This window comes from Alosa sapidissima, chromosome 22 (genome assembly GCF_018492685.1).
Source record: "Alosa sapidissima isolate fAloSap1 chromosome 22, fAloSap1.pri, whole genome shotgun sequence".
NCBI lineage: Eukaryota > Metazoa > Chordata > Actinopteri > Clupeiformes > Clupeidae > Alosa > Alosa sapidissima.
This window is the reverse complement of record NC_055978.1, coordinates 17,097,544-17,123,354: the sequence shown is the minus strand read 5'-3', so window position 1 is coordinate 17,123,354 and position 25,811 is coordinate 17,097,544. Positions and strand designations below refer to the sequence as shown.

The window sequence follows — 25,811 nt, the reverse complement described above, 5'->3', positions numbered from 1 at the left end:
TTTATATCTGAAACTCTATTTGTCCCTTTGTTTATGTTTAAAGAAACAACAATGTATGAATGGCTCCATTATCTTGTATCTCACATTATGTCCCCGTAGCAGGCGTTTTTGTAAAAATAGGCTAACAATGATGTCATGACCATGTGACTTTCTGTCGCACAGTAGAGAAACTACCGTATAGTCAGTAGTATGTGGGGGGGGGGAAGTGTGGAGGCATACAGTTAAGGGAGAAGCCCGTGGAGAGACCATGAACGCATCGGAACACAATATTTCATCAACGCTTTCGTGGATTGGAAGTACTTCGGTATGTGGCAAGTGAATTCATATGGAGTAACATTTATCCACAAACAACTAGGATATTTTATGAAAACTATATGTAGTTAAATAATAGGAATGTGATGATCTCGTGGCCCATGATATCTCGCGATATCCTGAGATACAAACATATCACAATATTTCTCGTCAAAGAAAAAAACTGACGATCTCATGCCAGATCGAGATCCGCGATGGGTAGGGCTGGGATAAACGATTATTTTTTTAAGCGATTAATCTAGCGATTATTTTTTCGATGCATCAATTAATCTAACGATTCAGAATTTTTTCAGTTCGATTTCGATTATCGATCATCTCCCCATTAATTGACTAATAGCAACTTATACATGTTGATTTACATATCTGAATGAAAAAAACATTCCTTAACATTGGAATATATGTGTTTTGCTCTTAAGATTCCAAAATAAAAGACTATACAAGTGCAAAGTAATGCATTCTTAGTCAGAGGTAGCATTCAGTTCAGTTCAGTAGTGTATAGGTCTAAATGAGTGCATTTTTGATGAGTCACTTTAAGGCGACGTTCTTGAGGGAATCCTTGCAATTAACAATAACACAGCTAAAACGCTGCTGATGTGTGGATGCAATTCATAACGTAGTTCAAATAACGGTTCGTACTTCTCCTTGGGACAAGCACTTTTGAGTCTTGGAAAACACTTTTCTATTTACATCGGGATTTTGCAAAAATAAGAGTCAATAAAATGAGCCCCACATGAGTAACGAAATTGACAAGCAGATGTAAGTAAGCATGCTAAACTTGACATCCGAACAGTATTCTAACGTTAGCTTTGAGATACTGCTTGATTGCATAACTTAAGTTAGTTTGGTCTTCCCAATGTACCATGTTGTGATGAGACCTTAGCAGAGTTAACTTTAATGCAGCAGTTTTTAACAAATTTGCGCAGCATGTCACGATGCTAAGCGGATTTAATAGCAATTTAGCCCGCCGTGTTCTATGCAATGTTTCTATGTGGCAACAACAATCATGAATATTTTGTTAAATGCAGGGCAGCGGACTCGTTACAAGAGAGAGTGGCCGGGGCAAGGAAAGGCTGCGTGCATGAAAAGCACAGCTCAATGATTTCGTGGCCCCCAGCCACAGATTAGTCAACGTATGGGAAACACTGAAGGTGTAAAATTAAAAATATTTAACGGCACACATTATGCTTGTGATAACGCTGTTGACGTATTTTTTGCGTCGGCGTCATCGATTACGTCGACGCGTTGTCCCAGCCCTAGTAGTAGGGGGCAGTACAATTAGCGGTGTCACCCCCCGATGTGAGTCGCTACCGGATGTGAGTCGCGCATGCATCACTTTGCGACTACCAGTGCTGTTAGCCACAGAATAATGACATTAGCCTACACAGCAGTAATGTATTATTTAGCGTAAGGCATCACATTTTCACGGCATGATCTCTAATGTCAGTTCTAGATTAGAGGCTGAAGTAGCCTGCTAGCGAGAGACTTCTGTAATATCAATAAAAATTGACCTACATAATGAAGTTTGTTCACTGCTGGCAAGTAAGCAAGTAGCTGCTAGGCTAAGTAAGCAATCAAGCACAACAAAGGCTGTCACTTGAATGGCGTTTGCTAACGTTAGCAATCAAACAATCTTAGATAGCTAAAACGTTTTTTTAAACAGAAAAGTAAATTATTTTATAGATTTCAGTCGGATCCCTTGGCATTATGCCGTAAAACCTATCAATCTGAGCATGCGTGACTCACATCGGGTAACGACTCACATTGGGGAGTGACAGCGGTTCTAATTGACTTCACTTGTCTCCATCGAAGTCTATGGGGTCGCTGTGTCCATTTCTTTTACTGTGTATGGTCCTGGCAGAACCACGCAGGTCCTTGCAGATATGTAGAGTTTAAGAACCGATAAGCAGAACCGAAGTGAGGGAAAACCCTTTGGGTAACTGCCATTTTCTTAAGGGTTCTTACTTGGAAGGGTCTTTCGGTTCCCAACCCTACTGCAGTTATTACATCCCCTTTTTGCAGTTGTTTGTCTGGGTTATAGATGGCTTGTGTGTTTTATCAACGTCTTGTAACCAGCTGGTCCATCAGCGTTTAGACAGGAAGTTATCAAAACCCCATTTCGGTCATCTGCAGGCCTCCAGAGTCTTCTGCCTCCCCTGCCTCCCCTGCCCCCCCCCCCCCACCCCCCCGTGTGTGTGGGGTCACCCTTGGCACTACACATTCCTCTCCTACCTGTCTGTCACACTGTGGCCTGTGACCGCTCAGATGTGGTGGGACAAGGAGACACTATCCATTCATGCATCCCTGGTAGTGGTGTTGAGAAACCTTCTTCAGAGCAGGCGGTGGCTTCGGTGTGGTGCTGCTGGGGGGGGGGGGGGGAGGTAAGGGGGCAGTTGAGGGGGAGGGTAAGGGATCACAGTCCAGCTGTGAGGGCTGTCAGTGGGCAATACGAGAAAAACAAAAGTGCCCGTTAGCACAGCGGTCTGCCCTCCCCTAAAACCTCAAGCCTCCTCTCGTCCACCCTTCCCCCAACCCCAGCATGGCCATGACCGAGCCCTTTGTGCCTGAATGCAGGAAAACACTAGGAGGGGGATGTGTAAATAAAACTGCCCTTCCCCAAAACACCCCACACACACACACACACACACACACACACACACACACACACACACACACACACACACTATCCTCCATCCTCCATCTTCACATAGCCCTGCTTTTCCTCTGTGGTCGCTTGTGTCCGCAGCACAGTCATCTAACACTTCCTGTAAGCTCTCCACATTCTTCAAGCCCCCCCCCCTCCACCCTCCAACCCATTCTCTCCCCAACTCCCCCCTCCCCCTCCTTCCCATCGCTCATTTGCCCCCCAAAGCCCAGGCTCCAGAGGGCTCTCATTAGGCCAGCCCCGCGAGGGGAGCAAGTTTGCTGTGAAACCTCTCCCCAGTGGCCCGTTTATCGGCCCAGAGCTCCAGTGCGTGTGTGCTGAAGCCAGGCTAAATGGACTGCACTGGTCTGTGAAGCAGTGAGGAGGGAGGGAGGAAGGGAGGGAGGGGGGGGGGGTCGTCAGAGGAGTGGGGTGTAGGGTCAGGTGGGAGTTTAAATATGTATTGCAGATGGGCGGGGGTGGGGATTTGTGTGTGTTTTCAGAGGGGGAGGCTGTATGAATGTTTGGGTGTCAGTTGTTGCCGGAGTTCTATGTTGATGTTTTATTTTTAAGCATGGTATATTAGTCTTAATCAGGGAGTGAACTTCTTTTTTTTGCTGCCAATGTTGTGTTTCACCATCAGGCCTTGGATTCGTTTATTTAATTATTTGTCGTTTTTATGTGATCTTGAGTGATTTTTTTTATTTATTTTTCTTTTTTCATAAATATTCACCCCTGTGTGTTTTGTTTTTGTGCAAGACTTGTTGCGTGGCAACAGAGTGTTTGCTCTCAGCAGCCGAGTCCCATCAGTGACGTTTGAGCCGTCTGGGCTGCCTGTGTGTGTGTGTGTGTGTGCGCGCGCGCTCCCCGGTCTGTGTCTGTCCTTTCGAGCACCGAGCCCTTATCAGATGTGCTCGACCAAAATATAAAGCTGTAGTGCCTCTTCTGGCTAGACTCCTCTGTCTGTGTGTTGTTGTGCATGACTGCCATGTGTCCATATGGACTCTGTTTCCTGTCCTCTCTCCCGGTGAGGGGTTGGGGGGGGTGGGAGTCCAATGCATGACGCCACAGCGGCAAGCCTTTGGTGTGAAAAGTCAAAGTGCACGGTTTCTCTGCAGGCCCCCCACCCCCACCCCCCCGTTGCGGGCTGTTAAGAGGAGGGCCTCTTCCTCTGTTGAGATTACCCCATGCACGGACAAACAGGCAGCGGGATGTTTGTTGTTGCGATGCGCCATGTGTGCGACACCCTCACTTGCTTTCATTGCCCTTCCTGCTGGGTAGTAAACTCCAGCAGGTCCTGTTAAAGGAAACCGGCTAATGTGTGTGCGCTTTGAGAAAGCACAGTGCTCCAACACTAAAAAAGAAACTGCATGCTTCCTTTACAGACCAAATGTTTAATATTTATATATCACAGCATGTATTTTCTGAATTTGACTGGGTAAGCATGTTAAGTTTATTTCAATTTGCCTAAGGAAGCACGTAATTATGCTACCAACCTTTCGTGGAAGTAGATATTTAGACAAGTTGCCATGCCAATTCCATTCTAAATCTAGCTTTGTTGCTCCACTCATACAAGTACTTATCTATTGAGTAAGCTTTTAGTGCATCTTAACATTGGCTGATATTCGTTTCTTGTTTGTCCTCAGATACATGTACTGGACAGACTGGGGCGAGATCCCAAAGATCGAGCGGGCCGGGATGGACGGTACGAGTCGGCAGATGATCATCGACAGTGACATCTACTGGCCCAACGGACTGACCCTTGACTATGATGAGAAGAAGCTCTACTGGGCTGACGCCAAGTTCAACTTCATCCACCGGTCCAGCCTTGATGGAACCTCAAGGTAAGAGTGTGAAAGTTCATTAAGCACGATGCAGTTTTACTCCTTGTTTTTGTAGTCGATAGCTACTACTGTGTTTGGGCAAGGCCTATTAAAACATGCCTAATTTCAAAATATCTGCAGAGCTCGGACAAAGTTCTCAGCCTTTGTGCCTGAATTCAGGCACGGGACAGGGCGGGTAAAAGTTGAAAATGGATCGTAACAGCTATATAACAGAAACGGGTCTTGCTTTAATCCCTGTATCTGTGTACTTTTCAGCATTGGCATTGTAAAGTCACTTGTGCAGTGACCACCTTTTGAGGAACAATACATGCTCCCTCTTGAAATTTGTTTTGTTGCTGAATGAAAAACACTAGGGCTTTCTGATATAACCTCCGGAGTATATGCGGAGGTTTGTCAAACGGAGGTCCTACCCTTCGGATGATACAAATATGATGCTAACCTGCGGACCTTATACTGACTGTATACGGACCTATGTGTGAACGACATACACGCACATTACAGAATCTCCGTAATGTGTAATGAATCTCCTCTCAACATGTGCAGAATTACTTGGATATGGAACCCCAAATCTTGTTTGCGTTGGAGAGAGAGAGCATGCACAAACTTTATGGTACCAGCCAATTCAGTAGGCTAACTCAAGACTTCAAGGCCATCATATACAATGTTTTTAAGCAACACACAAAATACTAACATAACAGTGAAGTGGTTTGTTTTTTCATGGTTTATTTTTCCAAAAGCATCTTCTCCCCATGTGTCTTGCATTTACGTAAGGAGCTTAGAACAAAGATGGGTTTTCATTTTCTCTAGGCATTATTATGCTCAACAAATATCAGCGAGCTCAGCAGTGAGGTCATGAGAAGGCTATCAATGAACAGAAAACCGACCGTGTTGGCTAACAATTTATTAAACACTCCTGTTATTGTCGTCAACGACGTCGCTGTAGGCTACTGCCTTTTCAGCGCCTTCTGCTTATGATGATTCAGTCTTTTGAATTCGTTTTTGCTTTGCCATGCAGTTGTAGGCTACATAAACGTGTCTTGCCGTTCCTTTCATGTGTTCTATCCCAATGCTGTCTGCCCTCATGGACAGTAGCTCTGTGACGTCTGCATCTTTCCAGGTCGGAGATTTTCTGGACAGCACTATGCCGCTCAATCATAACACTGGCATTTAAGTCAGATTTAACCACATGGACGCACGAAAGAAACGTCACCGACACGCCCTCTCACTAGGTGTGAATTTTAACCGCATGTTCTACGCCTCGTTTAGACACAGCACATTTACATAATGTCCGGAGGAAATACTAGGGAGGGAGTAGTAGAACAACCGGCTAAATTCGGACTTCCATATGACCGGTAATGTCGTTTAGATATACGGCCCCACCGTTTAACATCCGCAGAACCTCCGGTCTTACACGTATGTCTGAAAGCGCTTTATGTTACTGAAACCATAGGCTCTTTATTACTGAGAAGTAAACATTCTCTCATGCAGGTTGTGTAGGCTGCTGGTTCGGTGGTTAAGTCATTTTTTATTGCTTCCCTGTAAATCCCTCTGACACTATGTACATTTACAGAGCTGTATGAGTAAATAGAAATTAATTGAATGTAAAATAAACTGTGATTATTTGTTTTGTTTGTCATCCTTAGGGAAGTGGTTGTCGGAGGTGAGCTGCCACACCCCTTTGCGCTGACGCTGTTTGAGGGCACGCTCTTCTGGACGGACTGGACGACGCATTCGGTGCACTCCTGCAACAAACACACGGGAGACGACCGCCGGGAGATCCACTCCAACATTTTCTCCCCCATGGACATCCACGTCTTTAGCCAAAAGAGGCAACCGACAGGTACGGCCCTGGATCAATGCCTTTTGCCAGACACCACTGTTGAGCCTTCTGGAGGTGTTGCGGGCCTAATGCAACGTAACACTGATGAAGGAAGGTGCCTGCTTAATAACCTCAGTAAAACGCCAATGACTGCTGCTCTGTCTCTGTGATGCTGTTTTTTGCCCCACAAAGGTTATTTTGTTGCTGATATTGTTTGTTGTGGTTGTTGATTGGCCGATGTGGGAAATCCCCTACCTATAGCACAAGTAATTTAACACCTCTCCTGTCTGTATCGGAAAAGGAAATGCCACCTTCGAACGTTGGATTGCAAGCTTTTTTGCCAACATGCCAAAGACAACTATGAGTTAGCCTAAGACATTTATTGGACTGCTAACCACTTCATTAAAACAATGACAAACAGATGACGCACAAAAAGATACAGTAAACATGGTCATAGGTATACATTGTTTAGTTTCTTATTGTTTTTTTTATTTTTTTTATTTAGTTTTGTTTTCTTTATTTGTGTTGCTGCTCATGGGCTCTAGCAAAGCCTTGTACTAGCACAGCCAAGCAGTCCACTACTCCACTCCAACAAAAAGACTAAGCAGAATGAGCCTCCGTATTTATTAAGCATTCTCTCAGATGTGAAGGCCAGACATATAGTGGGAATCAATAACTCTCCCGCTTGTCCAAGAGAGCAGACTTCCACCAACTTTAGAGGGCAAAATAGCAGATCTGGGTTTCTAACTCCTCACCGTTAGTAATCGATCATCCAAAGAAAACACTCTAGCTCTGCACAATCACAGTAGGTTAGCCCGCCCCCACCCTGAAAGTCAGACCTGTGTGCATTATTGAATGTTCTTTAGCCTATTGATTTATTCATATATTGATTTGCTTACTGCTCCCCCCCCTTCCTGGCCTTGTGTTTCAAGCAAAAAAAAAAAAGTGAAAACTATGCTCAGCTTTGCAGACAGCGTGTGTCATAGTAGAACTTTCTAGAAAAAGATGCTGCTGGCGCGGCCACCTTTTGGCCTCTCCGTGCAGCACCAGCACAATGGAGCCCCCTGTTCTGCTGTCCTCTTGTGTGAATGCGGAGAATTTCTCATGGCTGGGAGAAGAGCCTGGGATTGGGTCACTGCCTGGCCCGCAGCACACCTCTCGGTTCCTCCCTCCCTCCCTCCCTCGCTCCTTCGCTCACTCGCTGCCGTCTTGTTGTTTTGCCCTCTCGCCTGCTCTCTCTCACCATACCTGCGTCTGTCTCTTTCTCTGTTCCTCTCCCAACTGGTATCTCCCCTCTCTCTCTTGCCCCCCTCCCAATCCCTCTCTGCCCCCTCACCCCCCCCCCCCCCCCTCTCTCTCTCTCTCTCTGTTAACAAACTCTCTGCTGTGCCTTTCTTTTTCCACTACTCCCTGTCTGTTATTCCATCTCCTCTCGTTTCTGATTCTGCCTCCTTGTCTGCCAGTCTGTCTCTGTGTCCCTTGGGTGGGAGTCAGGTGATCTCTGGTTCTTATGAACCCCACCTCCCCCTCTTCTCCACTCTCTGACTGGCATATCAGATGGCAGACTGTGACAATCACACACTCTATTTGAGTTGAGATGATTTCTAAAGTTGAGACATGCCTGCTTTTCTCCATCAGACCTTTGGAGAATCGAGCTATCTACTTTGCCTTGTCCCACCAAATGCTCTTTCCGAATGCAGCATATTAATATTGGGGGGGGGGGGGGGGGGGGGGCTCTTGTGTGGTGTCTACAGCGTTGGTTTGGTTGTGTTCAGATTGTTGTTGGCCTGGAATATATGGATAATTGTCTCTCTCTCTGTCTCTCTCTCTGTCTCTCTCTCTGTCTCTCTCTCTCTCTGTCTCTGTCTCTCTCTCTCTCGTTTGTGGTCAGCAGTGCCAACCCCCTGCTCGGTGAAGAACGGAGGTTGCTCCCACCTGTGCCTGCTCTCTCCCATCAAGCCCTTCTACCAGTGTGCCTGCCCCACCGGAGTCCAGCTACTGGACAACAAGAAGAAGTGTAGAGATGGTAAGGTCCCCTGCCCGGACGGACATGGAACATGTGACTTGTATTTAGTTGCAGGAATGGTGATTTTATTTTAATTTTTGGGTGGGTTGAAATAGTTTTGGATGGAGAGAGAACATCTATTTTAAAGTGGACTGTGGTTCAAAAAAAGGCTTGATGGTCTTCCAGGAAACCACTATATATGTTACTCACCAGAGATATACCATTTTCGACTGTGTAAATGATTCACAGACTATTTTAGGAGTCGTGTATTTGACTGAAATGAGTACAGTTGTACAGTCACTAAGCCAATCTTACTGCCCCGCCCCAAGTGTCTTAACACTCAACCAACCTCCTTGAATAAGCTTATCAGCCTCAAATACCCCCTTAGCCAGGGTTACCCTGGGGTCTGGGGTTTTTGTGGTGTGGTGTGCTAACCCTACTGATGTGAGCAGAAAATTGGCGATCGGAGGGCCGTAGAGTTATTTTGATCACAAAGCACTTGCTTCGGGGTCCAATAATAATCCCACAGCTAACCGCACTAGCCTCAGAACAATAACAGTTCATTTTTTCCTAGTTCGTTCGTTCGTTCTTTCTCCACGCCTCTGTTGTATTATTCAGTGTTTCCAATCACAAATTTGTTTGCCCCCCCCCCCCCCCTCCAGTTTTTCTGTTAAAGATTATTTATTGGAGGTTGTGCGCTCTCCTCATTGAGTGCCTTAATGCTTTCTCCTCTGTAAGCTGCTCCGGAAGTGTTGGATCTGAAAAGCGGAGCGTGGTGAAGAAATCCTTGTTTGGAGACACGGGATGAAGGGAAAGAGGTGGAGGCCTCTCCAGAAAAGTGCCTCAGTGGAAAAAGAGAGCTCGCAATCACACTTTTTTTTTTTTTTAAATATATATAGTTTGGCCCTTTCCTTCCTTTTTTTCTGAAGCTAAATGCAAAACATCAGCCAAAAAAGTCTGTCACTTGTCATTTTCTTCAAGGTTATCCAGGGTACACTTTTTTCCCGTTCTCTTCATATAAGTTTCAAGAAGGCCTTCGTGGAGTTCTGTTAACTTTTGCTTGTTTTGTGATGGTTGTTAAAAACTCGTCAGTGCGCTGTTTGGCTAAATTGTTTACATTTTGAGTAGTGTCACTTACATACACAGTAGCTATAGAAGGTAGAGATGGGAGCAGTCATTTGGTTAACCTTACTTAAACTGTTGTAGGATCTTAAATGGCCCTTCGAGAGATGTTTTGAACTCCCAACGTTTGTATATGCAAATGTCTACACGGGCCTTTGTGCAGCGCAGTTTGTTTTTGGACTGAGTTCAAAGGAGCGTGCTTTGTTCTGTTGAATTGGAAACACAGGCAAGGAGAAATACTGTAGTCTGAAAAGAGGCTCTACTCTCTTCCCTCCCTGCCTCTCCCTCTCTCTTTCTCTCCCTTACTAACTCTGTTTTTCTAGTCCCCCCCAACCCCATCTTTCTTTTTGTCTTTCTCACTCCCTCTCTAACGGTGTCTCTCTCTCTCTCTCTCTCTCTCTCTCTCTCTCTCTCTCTCGTGTGTTCTCCACCCCAGCCCCCCCCCCTCTCCTCTGTATGCTCAGCCGATGTGTACAGCCGAAGGTGCTGTGGACTGACCTGTGGTCGCCATGGAAACGCATCTCATTGAGATAGCTGTGTGATTCACAGCCTTGACTATTCCATCAACCCCCACCACCAGCAGCAGCAACATCCCCTCCCCCTTCTCCCCAATGCCTTGTTCTTCCTCACTTGCACTAGCACACTCTCTCACTCCCATCTCTCTCTCTGTCTCTGTCTCTGTCTTTCTCTCTCTCTCTTCCCCTCCTGTGTTCCTTCTCTCACTCCCTCTAGACTAACCCCCACCCCCATCTCTGCCCAGTCTTTTTATTTATATTTTTCTGCTTCATTTCCCCCAGTCAACAGATTGCTGGGGGAGAGAGGGCAGGGAGGCTTTGTTAGGGAGAGGGATCACATGCTCCCCCTATGGACAATGCCCTCTTTCTCTGCCCAGCTTTTCACCGTCTCCCATGGCTTTGGGTGGGTGGGGGGGCGAGGGGTAGTTCTCACTGAACCCCCCCCCCCCCGCTGCGCTCCATGCCACCAGGGGTTTCGGCCAAGGTGTGCCCCGAGGGGTAAAATCGTTGTACCAGGGATTTTGACGGGTGTACTCTTGCCTGCATCTTCCTTTTAGTCAGGCAACCACTCGCTTATTTCCTACCCTCACTAAGAGACCCCTCAAACCATCCATCACGTGCTACATTCTACCTCCCCATCCCCATTAAAGCCTGTCCCATAAGACCAAACAAGTCTCTGAGTCTTAGCAGGGTGCTAATTTGTCAAACCCTGTGTATAGTGGTCTTGCGAGCCATGACTAACCACACCTCCGTGACACCTGCACCCCAGAGTGGGTGAATGTATGGGCCCCAGAGTGGGTGAATGTAGGTTTCATGCATCCATCATGCTGGGTTTGATTGGCCATTGCTAAAAAATGTATTATACCCCAAAAACTACCTTTTCACATGTCAGTCTTGAAAAGAATAATCATGCAGTGTTTATTCCAGTTTTAGGAATACTGTATGTCCCACCATATATATGAAGTATTTTTTCCTACAAACATGGTTAGCCCATGAAACTATGAAAGTTATGTGTTGCACACCTCTGGTACAGCATAGACACCTAGTAGTTGCTGACTTGGGTTTTGCTCAAAAAAAAAAGAACAAAAAAAAATAACCTCTAAAAAAATCGAAACCCTGAGCAAAACGAGTCCATCTTCAAGGGCTCTCAGATGTGTTGCAGGGGCCACCAGCTGAGTTGGGGTGTGTGTGTGTGTGTGTGTGTGTGCGTGTAGGGGTGGGTGGGGGGGGGGGGGGGACCAGTCGCTTTTGTTTGTCTGGGAAGTCTTAACTAGATGGAGGCCTATAGGGGAATGCACATCTAACTGAATAGGGGGGAGAGAAAGAGAGGAGGAGTAGAGATGGGTGGAGGCAACGAGGGATGAGTGAGGAGGGGGAGCTTACGGCCATGCTTGACTGTTCAAAGCAAAGCCTCTGATTGATCTTTCACAATTGAGGTGTTTTTTTTGGTTGGGGGGGGGGGGGGGGGGGGGGTTGGTAGCTGTATGAGGGGGCAGGACAATCCGCTCCTAGGAACATGGGCAGACAAATGAGTTTCTTTTCTAGACCTCTTTGCTGGTCTGAGTTGAAGTGAGTGAGGAGGAAGGGGGGCACTCTCTTTTTTTTCTCACTCTTCGGGTATTTGGGAATAGAAGACTGAACTGTTTGACTACAGCAGATTTACCCCGAATCATTCTCAGGAGATGTTTAGATTTGAGGCCAAGTAAGAATGGTCTAAACAATAACAGTCTCTTTGTGGGGCTTTTTAAACGACAAGGATTTAGGCTTTGTGCAACCTGATACCCACTACCTGGGCCTTTGGTGTCCGCACCTACTATAAAGTTACAGTTGTCCCTCTTCCAACTCTGTTAGTCGTCATTGACTTGCTTTGGGCTAGTTCTCTGAAGTATACTTTGGGTCCAAACAAATCTCTTGAGTTCTGTTGTCAATATAGGCCTACTTGCTTGAGGCTGTGTTTGCGTGGCACAGGTGTTACTGTTGCAATTTAGTTGTTTTGGAGCAAAGGAAGGATGAACACTTTGGACTATTAGAAGAAATTAGTTAAGTTATGAAGTCCCCTGCTTTCAGGGGCAGAAAATGTTAATATTAACCAAGAATTATTTCAGAAGAGAGAGTCTGAAAAGATTAGTTTTGTTGTGGCGTTCATATATAAGCACAGACAGTTAGGTGCAAAAAAGATATGTTGAATTTGAGGAGCTCTCGTACTATCAACTTCCTGTGTAACTTTAAATCTCTTATCTGTAACCTTTCAAACTAAAATCCTTGTCATGTGAACAAGATAACCTTTATGACATTTAGAATAAAATACACATACCAAGGCTTAAATGCTTCCGTTGAGTGAACGGGCAATCAGTAATTTCATCAGTTCAGAATCTGGTCAAACTGGTGTTTTCAAAATACCGTCCTTCACCCACAGGTGCCACCCAACTCCTCCTCCTGGCACGGCGCACCGACCTGCGGCAAATCTCCTTGGACACGCCAGACTTCACCGACATCATCATGCCCGCTGAGGACATCCGTCATGCCATCGCCATCGACTACGACCCTATCGAGGGCTATGTGTACTGGACGGACGACGAGGTGCGCGCTATTCGCCGTTCCTTCCTGGACGGCAGCGACGCGCAGCTGGTGGTCACCTCGCAGGTGAGCCACCCGGACGGGATCGCCGTGGACTGGGTCGCCCGCAACCTCTACTGGACTGACACCGGCACCGACCGGATCGAGGTGACCCGTCTGAATGGCACCATGCGCAAGATCCTGATCTCGGAAGACCTGGATGAGCCGAGAGCCATTGTGCTGGATCCAGTGGCAGGGTAAGCTTTTAGCTCAAGCTCCTTCCCTGAAGTTGCATACACAATTCCAGCGATTTGCACAATGTTTTCCACGGCAATGTGTATTTCGCCTGTGATTGCTAAAAACCATAAACATAAAGCAATTCAGTGGATGTTTTTGTCCAAAGCAACTTACAATGACAATAAAAATTACATTTACATAAACATTAACAGTTTATAGTAGTAATATGGCCTAATAAAAGAGATATTTATTAATAATAGACCATAGATAATAGATCAACTGTATTGTGCTTGAAGTGTTCCCCTTTTCTGAGAGCTAATGGTACCGGGTCTGAGCAGCATCTGTGCTAATTCATCTGCTCAGCTTCTTTATGTCGTTTCACGCTCTGCAGAGGAGGCAGAGGGCCAGGATGGAGAGATGGAGGGAGGGAGAGATGGAGGAATGAAGGGAGGGAGGGAGGGAAGGGTAATTGTAAGTCAAACCACAGCCTTTGCGTGCCTCAGATGCTGTTTATATAGGAAGTGAGGTCACCACATTTGCACTGCCGACCTCCCTGCCAAAGCCGGGCAGGCGTTTTGTGTGTGTGTGTGTGGGTCCATGTGTCCATGGGTGCGTGCGTTTGAGCATGTGACACATAAGCACATGTGAGTGAAGATGATTGTAATAAGCGGGTCTCCGTCTAAAAGAGCCCAACCCAGGCATCTGCCCTCAGCTGTGACGAGTAGAGGGGCAGAGACTAGTTCATGCCTCCTCCCCCCCCCCCCCCCCCCCCCCCACACACACACACACACACACACATCCCTTAGTTAGTCTCACCTGTCTTAACGGCGGTGTGCGTTCCTACAGTTATCATCATGCACATCTGCTGCACCTTCGCCAAAACCACGAGGCGCGCGCTGAGGTTTTGTGGGAGCGCCCGATGGTGCGGTGATGTCATCGCACCAGTCACACAGAGGGCATCTTTGTGCCCTCTCTGGTTGAGGGGGGTGCAGATGACTAAGACCCAGGGAGTGCCAGGCTTTGTCATCGAGTGCCTCCTCCGCTGTCTTAGCATGCCCCCCTGTTTTTCTTTTTAGCCTTTTTTTTGTTTTTTTGTTTTTCTTCATTCCCTTCCTCTGGACAGATGGCCTGTCACTCAGCGGCTGTGACTCATCCGTGAGTAACCGTGCGGAGCATGCTGCTCCAGCGAGAGGGGCGGACAAGGCCACCTGCGCTTAGGGAAGAGTCGGAGGTCACCACAACTCCGTTTGAGTTGCTGGTTATATGCCTCATTTGGCTGGCACAGCTGAAGTTAGTTAGGAATAGTTTGTCTTGCCTTGACTTGAAAGAAGGAACGTGTATAACCCTTTTTGTTTTGTTTCCCTTTTTTTTTGATGAGTTAAGGATGAGTTGCTTGCTCCCAACTACACCCAAAACACCACTTACACCCTGCTTATCTCTATGGATGGTGTCCTGTTATTTGATGTCAGAATTGGGGTTTTGTATATCCTACAAACATCTATCTCATGATTTTGTGTTTATTGTACCTCTCTCATGTAGGTACATGTACTGGACCGACTGGGGTGAGATCCCGAAAATCGAGCGGGCGGCCTTAGACGGTACGGAGCGGGTGGTGATGGTCAACACCTCCTTGGGCTGGCCCAATGGCTTGGCGCTGGACTACGACGAGAAGAAGGTGTACTGGGGCGACGCCAAGACGGACAAGATTGAGGTAAGCATCTTTCTGTCTGCAGGTGTTTTTATGCACACTGTCCAGAGAGAGAGAGAGACCGAGAGAGAGACCGATGTTGTGGCATCTGCTTGTGAGTGTGGCGGCGTGCTTGTGAGTGTGGCGGCGTGCTTGTGAGTGTGGCGGCGTGCTTGTGAGTGTGGCGGCGTGCTTGTGAGTGTGGATGAATGTGTGCTCGAGTTTGGTCCTGGAAGCACTGCTGGAATTAAACTCAATCTGCAGGAAGAGCTCAAGTGCATCAGCCCACCGACTAACTGCTTTCTGAATTAACAATACAGTAACCCCCCCCCCCCCCCCAAAAAAAAAAAAAAACACACACACTCACAAGCCAGATCTCTGCTGTCTGCTTTTTTGTGTGTGTGTGTTTATCATTGCCTCTCATTAGTAGATGCTCAGTGTGTGGGGTGGTGGTGTGCGGGTGCTGCTACCACCGCTGATAATCCGGCCTGGTAATGTGGTGGTGGGCGGAGGAGAGCCTTTGTGTGGAGGGTTTATCCGTCGACCCGCGGCAGGCCGGCTCCATGCTGTGCCACTGCCAGCGGCCCCACTCCCTGCCAGTCCCCTGCCAGCCTAAGAACTAGCACTATCTCTCTCTTTCTCGCTCTCTCTCTCTTTCTTTTTTTGCCTCAATCTCTCGTTTGCTCTCTCTTAATCTTTCTCTCTCTCTCGCTCTCTCTCGCTCTCTCTCTCTCGCTCTTTTTGCCTCAATCTCTCATTTGCTCTCTTAATCTTTCTCTCTCTCACACAGACACACACACACACACTTGCAGCCCAGCAGCTCCTAGGCTCTTCCACTGCCTGCCAGTCTGTCTCACTGGCACGCCTCACTGGAGGGAGCCGGAGGCCTTGAGTGTGTGTGGGTGTGCACTGTGCGTGTGTGTCGGTGCATTTATGGCTACAATCATAGTGTCTGGCTAGTTCTCTAGGCATGGGCTCTGGGGGGGAATTTTTTACAGTATTTGTCATGTATTAGTTTTCATATTTACATTAAATCAGGCTGTTTCTGTGATGTTGATAGTCACTATGGCCAGTTTGTTTTTTCAGCTGACCATGTCCCAGTTGAACTTTTCTCAGAGTTTCAAACAAGTTCTGCGTTGTTATAGGCAGCCTTGCTATCGTGGCGCAATTTCTGCGTCTTGTACAATGTAGGTAGTATTGTTTATGAGCTAATACAGATGTTGGGTCCCATGTGTGGGTTAGGAGAGGTTTATGGGCGCCTTGCTGTATTTTCAAGCAATATTTTCTTTGAGACCTGAATGCTCAGAAGAAGAAAAAAATGCCCTTGTGTTAATCGGATCCAGCCTGAAACAGAACTTTAGAGGGGAACAAGGTAGTTTTTTTTCTTTTCCCCCCAGAGTTTGACACTTGCCAATCAAAATAAGGCAGCGATTAGTTCCTGCGCTTGTCTGTCAATATGGAACATTTAATTTTTCCCAGCGCCCGCGGCCCGGGTGACGAGGCCCCACATCCCCCCCCTCCCCCTCACCTCTCCTACTGGTCCGACTTCAAGGCTGGCAGCCTCCGCGGAAACTCGATCGCCTGAAGTTCGGCACTTTGAGAGGTGCTGACAGTCGGTGCGCCGAGCAAAATTAGAGCTCTCTGTCTGTGCCGGACCCCAGATGCCTTAGCAGGGGGCGGCTGGATCGGTCTCTCACCTCCACGAGGAGGCTTCACCTACCGCAGCTAATCTTTGCAGATCCCCTGGACCACTTAACACGCGAGAGAACACAAAAAGCTGCCTCCTTTTTTTTTCTCTCATCTCTCTCTCTCTCTCTCTCTCTCTCTCTCTCTCTCTCTCTCTCTCTCGTGGGCTTTCACGAACTGGGGGGGGGGGGGGGGGAGTCTTTCTCTCGGAGCGCTCCTGCTGGCATGGCGGTGACTGGTTCACGTTGGCGTAACAACACGTCCGGTCATTGCCCACTTCAGATGAGCGGTTACAGTCGTTCTAATAGGCTTGATGTTTCCTCCCTCCTTATTTCTCCTCCCCCTCTTCCTCCTCCTCTTCTTCATCTCCCTCTCATTTGCCTTCTTCTCAGTCTCCCTGCAAGTCTATTGGCGTTTGCCCCCTAGCTTGGAGTTGTGTCCCTTAAAATGAGAGTGGGGTGGGGGAGGGGGAGGGGGAGGGGTGGGCGCCTTGCTTTCTTTCTTTTGATCTCGGTCAGTTGTTGGGACAGCCCTGGTGTTTTGTGCTCAGGCAGTGTCTGAGTGGGCCCTTTCTTTCTGGGGGCTCCGACACACACACACACAGGCACACACACACACACACACACACACACACACACACACACACACACACACACACACACACACAGGCAGTGTTTTGCGGCTGCAGCCCACATCTGGTTCAGATTGCGGCCTCCACTCCAGCTGCGGTCGACACTGTTTAGAATAGCCCCAGAATTCGAAACCCACACCACACTGTGGTCGCAGCTCCCAAACCAGTGGAGACCTTTTGGCTGAGGCCATTTCGCCGTGAATGGAAACTTCATTTTTAAATATATACACTTGTGTGTGTGTGTGTATGTGTGTGTGTGTGTGTGTGTGTGTCGGTCTATTGTGTTTATGTGTGTTGTGAATAGTGTGTGTGTGTGTGTGCTTGCGTGCATACCTACAGTATGTGTGAGCATTTCAGAGGGATGAAAAATGGGGACCTCTAAAGAATGAGGATACTATACTCTAGAACTCACTCTTTCTCTGTGTACATTTTTCTTCCACCATTTCCCTCATCTCCGTAAACGACCCCAGGGATCTGCTTTTCATGTGTGACTGCTTCCTCACCCCCCTCATTTGTCCCCGTCCTGCAGGACTTGTTGCGTACATTTTTGAACATGTTTTGTGTTTTTCCAAAGTCTGTATACTCAAGGATCTCCCCCCCCCCCCCTTCCACGGACTTAAACCAGGCAAGGCCTGGAAACAATAAGGCCAATAGAGTAAAAATAAAGTTTGAAATGAACTCCAGAAATCTTGGAAGAAAATGTTTTTGAGTATGTGGAACCCTGGCAGCTCCACAGAGAAGGTAAAGGAGTCATACAAGCTCAAGGGTTTTGCATTTTCCCCCTCTTATGTGAGGTTTTGAAAGAAATCAATAATATAAAGTAGGGGAACCGCTCAGAACTTAGTGACTCAGCCTCTCTACTGTTTGCTCAGAGTCCTTTGGCACCTTTTAAAGCTACAGACGGGTTTCTTTTTCGGCCCATAATGCATTGCATGTGTTCCCAGTGGCCTACCCCCCCCCCCCCCCTTTCCTCCAGTTTTCCCAGTCCAAGGTGTTTCAGTGGTCATTAACCTCACAGCCCACATGCGTTTATTAACTGTAATGAGGTCACTTCCTTAGCAGATGTTTTAAAGATTTCATACTTAAGATTCATACTTTTTCTTCTAAATCAAATTCCTCCCCTTCACAATGCACACAGAACAGTTTAACACATATTCCCCGTATTTGTCCTGGATGGAAATACGCTTTTTTTTTTTTTCTTTCTTTCTTTCGTGAAAGGAGGAAGGCAGAGTGAATGTCCACAGCGATGCTCAAATTGGGTGCAAAGAGCGGGCCGGCACCCGCCTTCCCAAACTGGACGTGCAGAGGGATCGAAATGTCTGGCTTCAATGGGATGACAATAAACTGTGTGTGTGTGTTTGTGTGTTTTGAAGGGCACACACATGCGTGCACACTCTCACACACAAACAAACAGACACATACACATGAAAAGTCGAGAGAGAGTGTGTGTGTGTGTGTGTGTGTAGCCGGCAATGTGGCAGCCATATGCGTCCCTGTTTGTTTGCTCCCGCTGCTGCTTCTAATTAAAGACGGTGCAACACGCTGCCAGATCGCCATGACACGCTCTCATTCTCACTCACTCACTCACTCACCAAGTCTCTCTCCCTCCTTCTCTGTGTCTCCTCCATCTAATTCACCAAGTCTCCCCTTTTCTCTCTCTCTCTCTCTCTCTCTCTCTCTCTCTCATCTCTCTCTCTCTCTCTCTCTCTCTCCTCTCTCTCTCTCTCTCTCTCTCTCTCCTCTCTCTCTCTCTCTCTCTCTCTCTCCCACACTCTCCCTCTCTCTCTCCCACACTCTCCCTCTCTCTCTCTCTCGCTCTCTCTCTCTCTCTCTCTCTCTCCCACACTCTCCCTCTCTCTCTCTCTCGCTCTCCCTCTCTCTCTCTCGCTCTCTCTCTCTCCCTCTCTCTCTCTTCCACTCTCTCAATCACCCCCTGTCATCTTCCCATCTCCCATCTTCCCATTTATTCCATCACCCCCCACACATACATACATACACACACAAACACACACACAAAGCCCAAACAGTATTGCTGAGCACAGCGACCAGATCTCTTACGGAGCTTCTCAGTCAGAGCCTCCCAGTCAGAGCCTCTCAAACAGCAGTGCCTATGGAGCGGCGTGCTCAACATGGCTGTGGGCTATTAATCATAGCAGCCCAACTCCCTGAGAAACTCTGTGTGTTTAAGTATGCCACAGCAGCGCTCCGTACCGTGCTGCACAGCGCTCTGCTCTGCTCTGCTGCTGAACATTACACATTCTGCCAGAGAAGAGAAACAATGGGGACTGCACGAGTGTGCGATGTGTTGGGGCGAGGAACAGCTGAGGGAGCAATGACCGGTTGGATGAGGGGTAAAGAGGGGCTATAACTTGAAGCTGCGGCGTCCAACTACTGGTGGAAACATTTTAAAGTGTTGTGCCATGACGGGAGTTGGTTCTCGTTCTCTCTTCCTCTTTCTTAATTTTTTTTGTGTCTCTTGTCCTCATTGTCCAGCCCGTATTACTGTAGTTCAACAGGAGGTAGACCATAGTTCATAGTGACTAGATGGACACTAGATTTTCTGTAATGACTCATACTTAGCATATAAACATCCATGTTTTTTCCCCCCTCTACTATGAATAAAAGCACCTGCTAAATGACCAAGTAACCTGCTGGTTTGCTGAAATGAGGAAAACGCATATATGTATGCAGTCACTTTACGCAAACAACCCCAAAAACATCTAAATGGATGTACAGTATGTTAATGTAAATGTGTTTGGTCACTTGGTCACTACAGTATGTTAATGTAAATGTGTTTGGTCACTACAGTATGGTATATAAATGTGTTTGGTCACTACAGTATGGTAATGTAAATGTGTTTGGTCACTTGGTCACTACAGTATGTTAATGTAAATGTGTTTGGTCACTTTCAGGTGATGAACATGGATGGCAGTGGCCGGCGGATCCTGGTGGAGGACAAGCTGCCGCACATCTTCGGCTTCACGCTGCTGGGCGACTGGATCTACTGGACGGGACTGGCAGCGGCGCAGCATTGAGCGCGTGCAGAAGCACACGGCGAGCGCGAGACCATCATCGACCAGCTGCCCGACCTCATGGGCCTCAAAGCCACCTATGTGCACGAGACCTTCGGTGAGCAACAAGGCCTCTTGGGAGATTGTGTGTGTGTGTGTGTGTGTTTGTGTGTTTCCACTCATTAGATCTAGTAGACACCCTCTTAGAGGGTGTGTGTGTGTGTGTTTCCACTCATGGTTTCTAATGATTGCATTTCTGGCATGTGTTCCACCTGATGTAGTCTTCCTATGTACAGTAGCCTATGAGTAAAATCATGTCATCCAATGTGTAAGAGATATGGAGTAGGAGTATTTTTAGCATAATGAGGATTAAACCTATTATTCTGCCCGGCAGTGCATATTTTAATGAAATAAATGCTAAAAGCTTTGATCAGTTCCATATTTAATTGACAAATTTGATTCAGTAGATCCAAGAATATTTAACTGTAGCCATCGCCACAGCATGGAGGCTGTGAAGCAAGCAGTCTGTTGGAGATGCTGTGTGATTGCGAGGCCAGCTCCGTGTTCCGTGGTGTGGTACGGACTCATTGAAGTAGCAGGGGTTGCCTGAGCGGACAGCGAGGGGCAGGCAGTGTAGGGAAATGGGGATAACTCGCCGTTAATAATTGAACGCTGAACCCTGTTCGATGTGGGTGTAACTCCAACTGTGATTTATTTATTTTATTTATTTTATTTTTTTTTAACTGTACATCTGTCCTGGTGAGTTGATGATTAGAAAGTAAAATCTTTTTTTCCTTTCTCTCCCTCTCAACTGTCTTTCCCTCCAACCCCCCCCCCCTTACCTTTTCCCTGTGCACCCTCTTTCTGTCTTATTTCAATGCCTTGTTTCCCAACCCTCTTCATCCTTTCTTTCTTTCTTTCTTTCTTTCTTTCTTTCTTTCTTTCTTTCTTTCTTTCTTTCCACTTATCCCATCCCTCCTCCCCCACCATCTCCATGCTCAGGTACGAACGCGTGCGCTGACAACAACGGCGGCTGCAGCCACCTGTGTCTGTACCGTCCGCAGGGCGTGGCGTGCGCCTGTCCCATCGGCCTGGAGCTCATCGCCGACATGAGCACGTGCATCGTGCCCGAGGCCTTCCTGCTCTTCTCGCGCCACACCGACATCCGCCGCATCTCCCTGGAGACCAACAACAACAACGTGGCCATCCCACTCACCGGCGTCAAGGAGGCCTCGGCCCTGGACTTCGACGTCACCGACAACCGTATCTACTGGACCGACATCACGCTCAAGGTGAGGGGGAGGAGGAAGAGGAGAAGGGGGTAGGGGGAAGGAGAGGGAGGGAGGTGTGAATGCAGGGCAGGGGATGGGGTAGGAAGTGTGTAGGGAACACACACACACACACACACACACACACACACACACACACACACACACACACACACACACGCGCGCCAGGCCACTCCTCTTCGCTGGCTCTCTGCCCGAAGCGCGGCTCAATAATGGGATCCCCAGAGATGGCAGCTTTGAAATAATTGATGTCTGAATATCGCTTGCTCGCTCGCTCGCTCCATCCATCCATCCATCTCTCTCTCCATCTCTCTCCCTCCATCTCTCTCTCTCGCTCCATCCATCCATCTCTCTCTCTCCGTCTCTCTCCCTCCCTTCGTCTTGCGCGCTTGCTCTTTCTTTCTCTCCCTCTCGCTTAACACCTCTTCTCCACCCCTCTCTCTTTCTCCCGAGGACTGTGAGCCTCTACTGTTGTTTTAGCTAAGGGAGATGATTAGTTTTCAAGTCTATTTATAGCTTTATTTTGTAAGAAAACACAACAACGTAACACAGAAAGCAGCTCCTGAAAGCACAGTCAAATGTTGTGTTTATAGAAAGCAGTTGATGTGTGTGGTTGGTGTCGTGTGTGTGTGTGTGTCTCTCTCTCTCTCTGTGTGTGTGTGTGTGTGTGTGTGTGTGTGTCTGGGTGGACATCTGGTTGCGTGGGTCTTGGGTTTGAGATATGGTGAGGAGAGGAGTAGCCAGACTGACCACAGAGCGAGTGAGTCACTGTGTATGTTTGGACTGTGTGGACTGAGATAGCCGATGTGATGACCGACACACACCGCCAACCACCAACTCCACAGCTGCCGACCCGCTCCTCTGGGTGCCCTTTCCACTCCTCTCTCTTCCTCACTTTCTGGCTTTCCCTTTGTTTTGTTTTCTCCTTCTGTTTTCTCTTACTCCAGTCTTTTCTGTTTTTCTAAGCAGACTCCGCCCCTCTGTTTGTGTTTTTGTGTGTGTGTGTGTGTGTGTGTGTGTGTGTGTGTGTGTGTTTTGTTTGGTCCTATCCATTTGAAGTCCTCTGGCCAATGTTTCACCTCCATCCATTTTAATACCCCGTTAAGGTTCACTGGCTGTGTGAATGTGCATGCATTGGACCAATAATAAATACCCCAATAGTTGCCTAGCTTGTGTCCTTCTCTCTGCTTTAGCTTTTCCTCAGCTTCCGTATGTCTGGGTGGGACAGAAGGTTCTGGGTGATATGGGGGTGGGGTAGAGAGAGTGGTGCTGGGGCTGATGGAGGAGGAGGAGGAGGTGGTGGTGGTGTTGATGGTGGAGGGAGGTAGGATATCAGGGCAACCCGGGAGCCAATATATGTCTTAGTAGGTATGAATAATTCAGAGAGCTGCATCTCTACCTTCCCCGCGACTGCTGCTGCTGCTGCTGCTGCTCCGGCTGTCTAAATGAGCTGCGAGTCTTCTAGCCGCCCGCCACTCATCCTGTTTTTCCTTTTTCCCCCTCATCTACACACACTCGCTCACACACACGCACGCACGCACGCACACGCACACACATTCGCTCACACACACACATGCGCACACACACACACGCACACACACACAGCCTTTGCCTGCTTTCTCAGTGTTTTCATTCCTGAAATTTGAGGATTTATTTGGGGGCTTACAGCATCTCTGCAGCATCTCGTTGGCATATATTGATCTATGCATCATTACTGATTTTGAGTGTACTTTTTTGTGTGCGTGTGTGTGTGTGTGTGTGTGCACCCCTGTGTCGGCAAGTGCACAAATGTGACCTTGCTTGGGGGATCTCCAGCACAGCTCTTCGTCAAGGCAAATGTTTTCTCTCCTCTAACGAGGTACCAGGGGCTTTGCGAGTGCGGCTGGAACACCTTGCAGGGAATTGAACTTGGCAGACAAACCCCCTCTCATGCACATCTCATACGCACGCTATCTAGAACAGTTCAGGGACGCCTCGCTTCTAAATAGGCTCACAGAGCTGGAGCCTGAAACAGTCCACAGTATTAGCCTGTAATTTTACTGTGCTAGCTTTCTTTGTCATGGTCTCACTCCAGATTGGGCCGGTCTTTGTTTTAATACACTGTTATTAATTGTAAAAATTATACTGTGAATTATACTATTTATATGCTCTTGTGAAAGTTAACATTGCTCAAAGTTTTAGTAGTTTTTGTTTGACATAAGTCTGCAGCTGCATTTTTCAACAGTTGCATGTCTTGTGTTGATCTTTAACCGCATTTTCCTAGTACACCTTTAATGGACTTGCCTGGTCGACTGTCGTTCTTATTAAGATTTCTCTTTGTCTGTCTTTGTCTCCCTTTTCTTCCTTGTTGTCCTTCTCCCTCTCTCAGACTATCAGCCGGGCGTTCATGAATGGCAGCTCCCTGGAGCATGTGGTGGAGTTCGGGCTGGATTACCCAGAAGGCATGGCGGTGGACTGGCTGGGGAAGAACCTGTACTGGGCCGACACCGGAACTAACCGCATTGAGGTGGCCAAGCTGGACGGGCAGCACCGGCAGGTCTTGGTGTGGAAGGACTTGGACAGTCCAAGGGCCCTCGCTCTGGATCCAGCAGAGGGGTAAGTGAAGAAAATGAATGATTAGGAGAGATTGGAGAAGGGAAAGAGTGAGGATGAGTGATGGAGAAAGAACAGAGGTGACTGAGTGATTGATAGAGCGAGTGAAAGAAAAAATGAGAAAGAAATGAATGATGGAGAGAGATTAGAAAGGAGAGAGAGAGCAAATGGGTGAAGAGAGAGTGAGAATGAGTGAGAGATTGATTGATTGAGAAATCTGAGAGCGTGTAAGAGAGAGATGAGTGGAGGCATTGACAGCTGGAAGCAAACAGACAGATAGTTTATCATTCTTGTTTTGGCTGGGTTTTTTACTACGTGGATGAGCATGTTGAAGTTCAAAGACTCCGCCACTGCCCTCTTCATGATGGTTGTCAGTTTCAGTTTGCCATGACCAAAGTGGATATAACCTTTTGGGAAGGGCCCATACCCGTCCATCCATATTTATGATTTCTTCTCCGTTTTCTATGCCACAGAACATCAATATCAGCTTAAATAAGGGAGGATTTAAGAACTTACAAAATGTCCTCATCTGGGGCCAAGACGTTCACTGGCTCCCTTTTTCAACTACCTCGCCATGTATTCCCAAAAGTTGAATTACTATGAAAATAAAATAAAGCAAATGAATCGCTCCCTGCTCTGAGTAAATAGCGGCCGGGCTGGAGAGAGATTTGTTGAGAGAAGTCCCAGCGGAGCCGAACTCCAGGGGCCGATCACAGCATGTGCCTCCGAGTTGATGCATTTATTTTTGCTGTTGGCCTGCAAAGTGAGTTTCCACTGACCCCTGAGCGGGACCCCTCTGGCACCCGGCTGCTTCTGTGCAAGGCCTCGTGCGCCGCCATTGTTCGTGGTTTTGATTTATCTGGGCTTTACGGTCTCGGAGCCCCGGGTTTATGGCACACATGAATCGGGGGCCTGTTAATGCGCCGGGGTCTTGAAACGCGACCTGCATAGATAAATACTGTTGCAGATTTGGCCTGCCGTTCCTCATCCGCCTCCTTTCGTTTAGGATCCAGTAGTGGCCATTAACTCTGGAGCCGTCTTCCAGCTTTGCCCCAGCTTCCATCCAACATCCTTGTGCATTTTTTCTTCCTGGATATTGTTCAAAGCTTTTTTTTTTTTTTTTTTTTTTTTTTTTCCTGTGCATGTGTGTATTTGTGTGTGCATTGTGGAGCTGTGTTACTGTGAATTTGTGTGTGTGTGCGCGCGCGCCCATGCGTGTGAGCATTGTGTGCATGCGTGCTGTGGTGTGGTGTCAGATGTTTGTTAGACAGTGTGTTCTGCCAGCAGAGAAAGTGAGGAGGAGGGTGTATGAGGAAGAGGGGGGGGGGGGGGGTTAGTTGCGTGAGGCCAGATACTGGACTGCTGCCTAGGGGCTTTCTCCACAGCTGTGATTGAAGGCTCATCCACACATCACCTGAATGGTGTTTATAGCCTGGAACTGTCAAACAGCTCCAGGAATGAACTCTTGATTTCTGGGATCCAAGTTAACATTCCCTCTCTTCCCTCACCTTTCTTTTCTGTCCACATGCGCGTAGCTAGTCAGTCGCTCTTGTAGTGCGTGTGTGCGTGTCTCTTTGCCCTCTGAAGCACGCAGATTTCTTGTCATCTATTTTCAGTAGACCTCAACACTGACCGAGTTAACAACGACTTCACACATGCCCTACTGACCTCGCATTTCATTAGCGTAGTCCAGTTTTATATTTTGTTGTTTGTGATAAGTGAGTAACGTGAGCTAGTGAATCATTGCTAACAGTGCTCTAAATAACATTAAAAAAAAAAATGGTTGATTACACTATTCTGCATCAAAGCCTCAATTGAGTTTTTCTGATTGTGTTTCCGCTCTCTCTCTTCCTCTCCCTGACCT

At 47.5% G+C, this 25,811-nt stretch overlaps 1 protein-coding gene across 1 annotated transcript in view; it reads left to right on the top strand.

Annotated features, from left to right (window-relative positions):
• The window catches only part of lrp6 (low density lipoprotein receptor-related protein 6), a 62,107-nt gene that overhangs the window by 17,447 nt on the left and 18,849 nt on the right, over positions 1-25,811 (top strand). Inside the window, 10 exon segments of the mRNA XM_042078698.1 lie at positions 4,600-4,797; positions 6,441-6,637; positions 8,511-8,642; positions 12,675-13,071; positions 14,591-14,762; positions 19,968-20,066; positions 20,068-20,110; positions 20,113-20,184; positions 21,069-21,358; positions 23,724-23,950. Of these exon segments, the coding sequence (XP_041934632.1) occupies positions 4,600-4,797; positions 6,441-6,637; positions 8,511-8,642; positions 12,675-13,071; positions 14,591-14,762; positions 19,968-20,066; positions 20,068-20,110; positions 20,113-20,184; positions 21,069-21,358; positions 23,724-23,950 (1,827 nt within the window).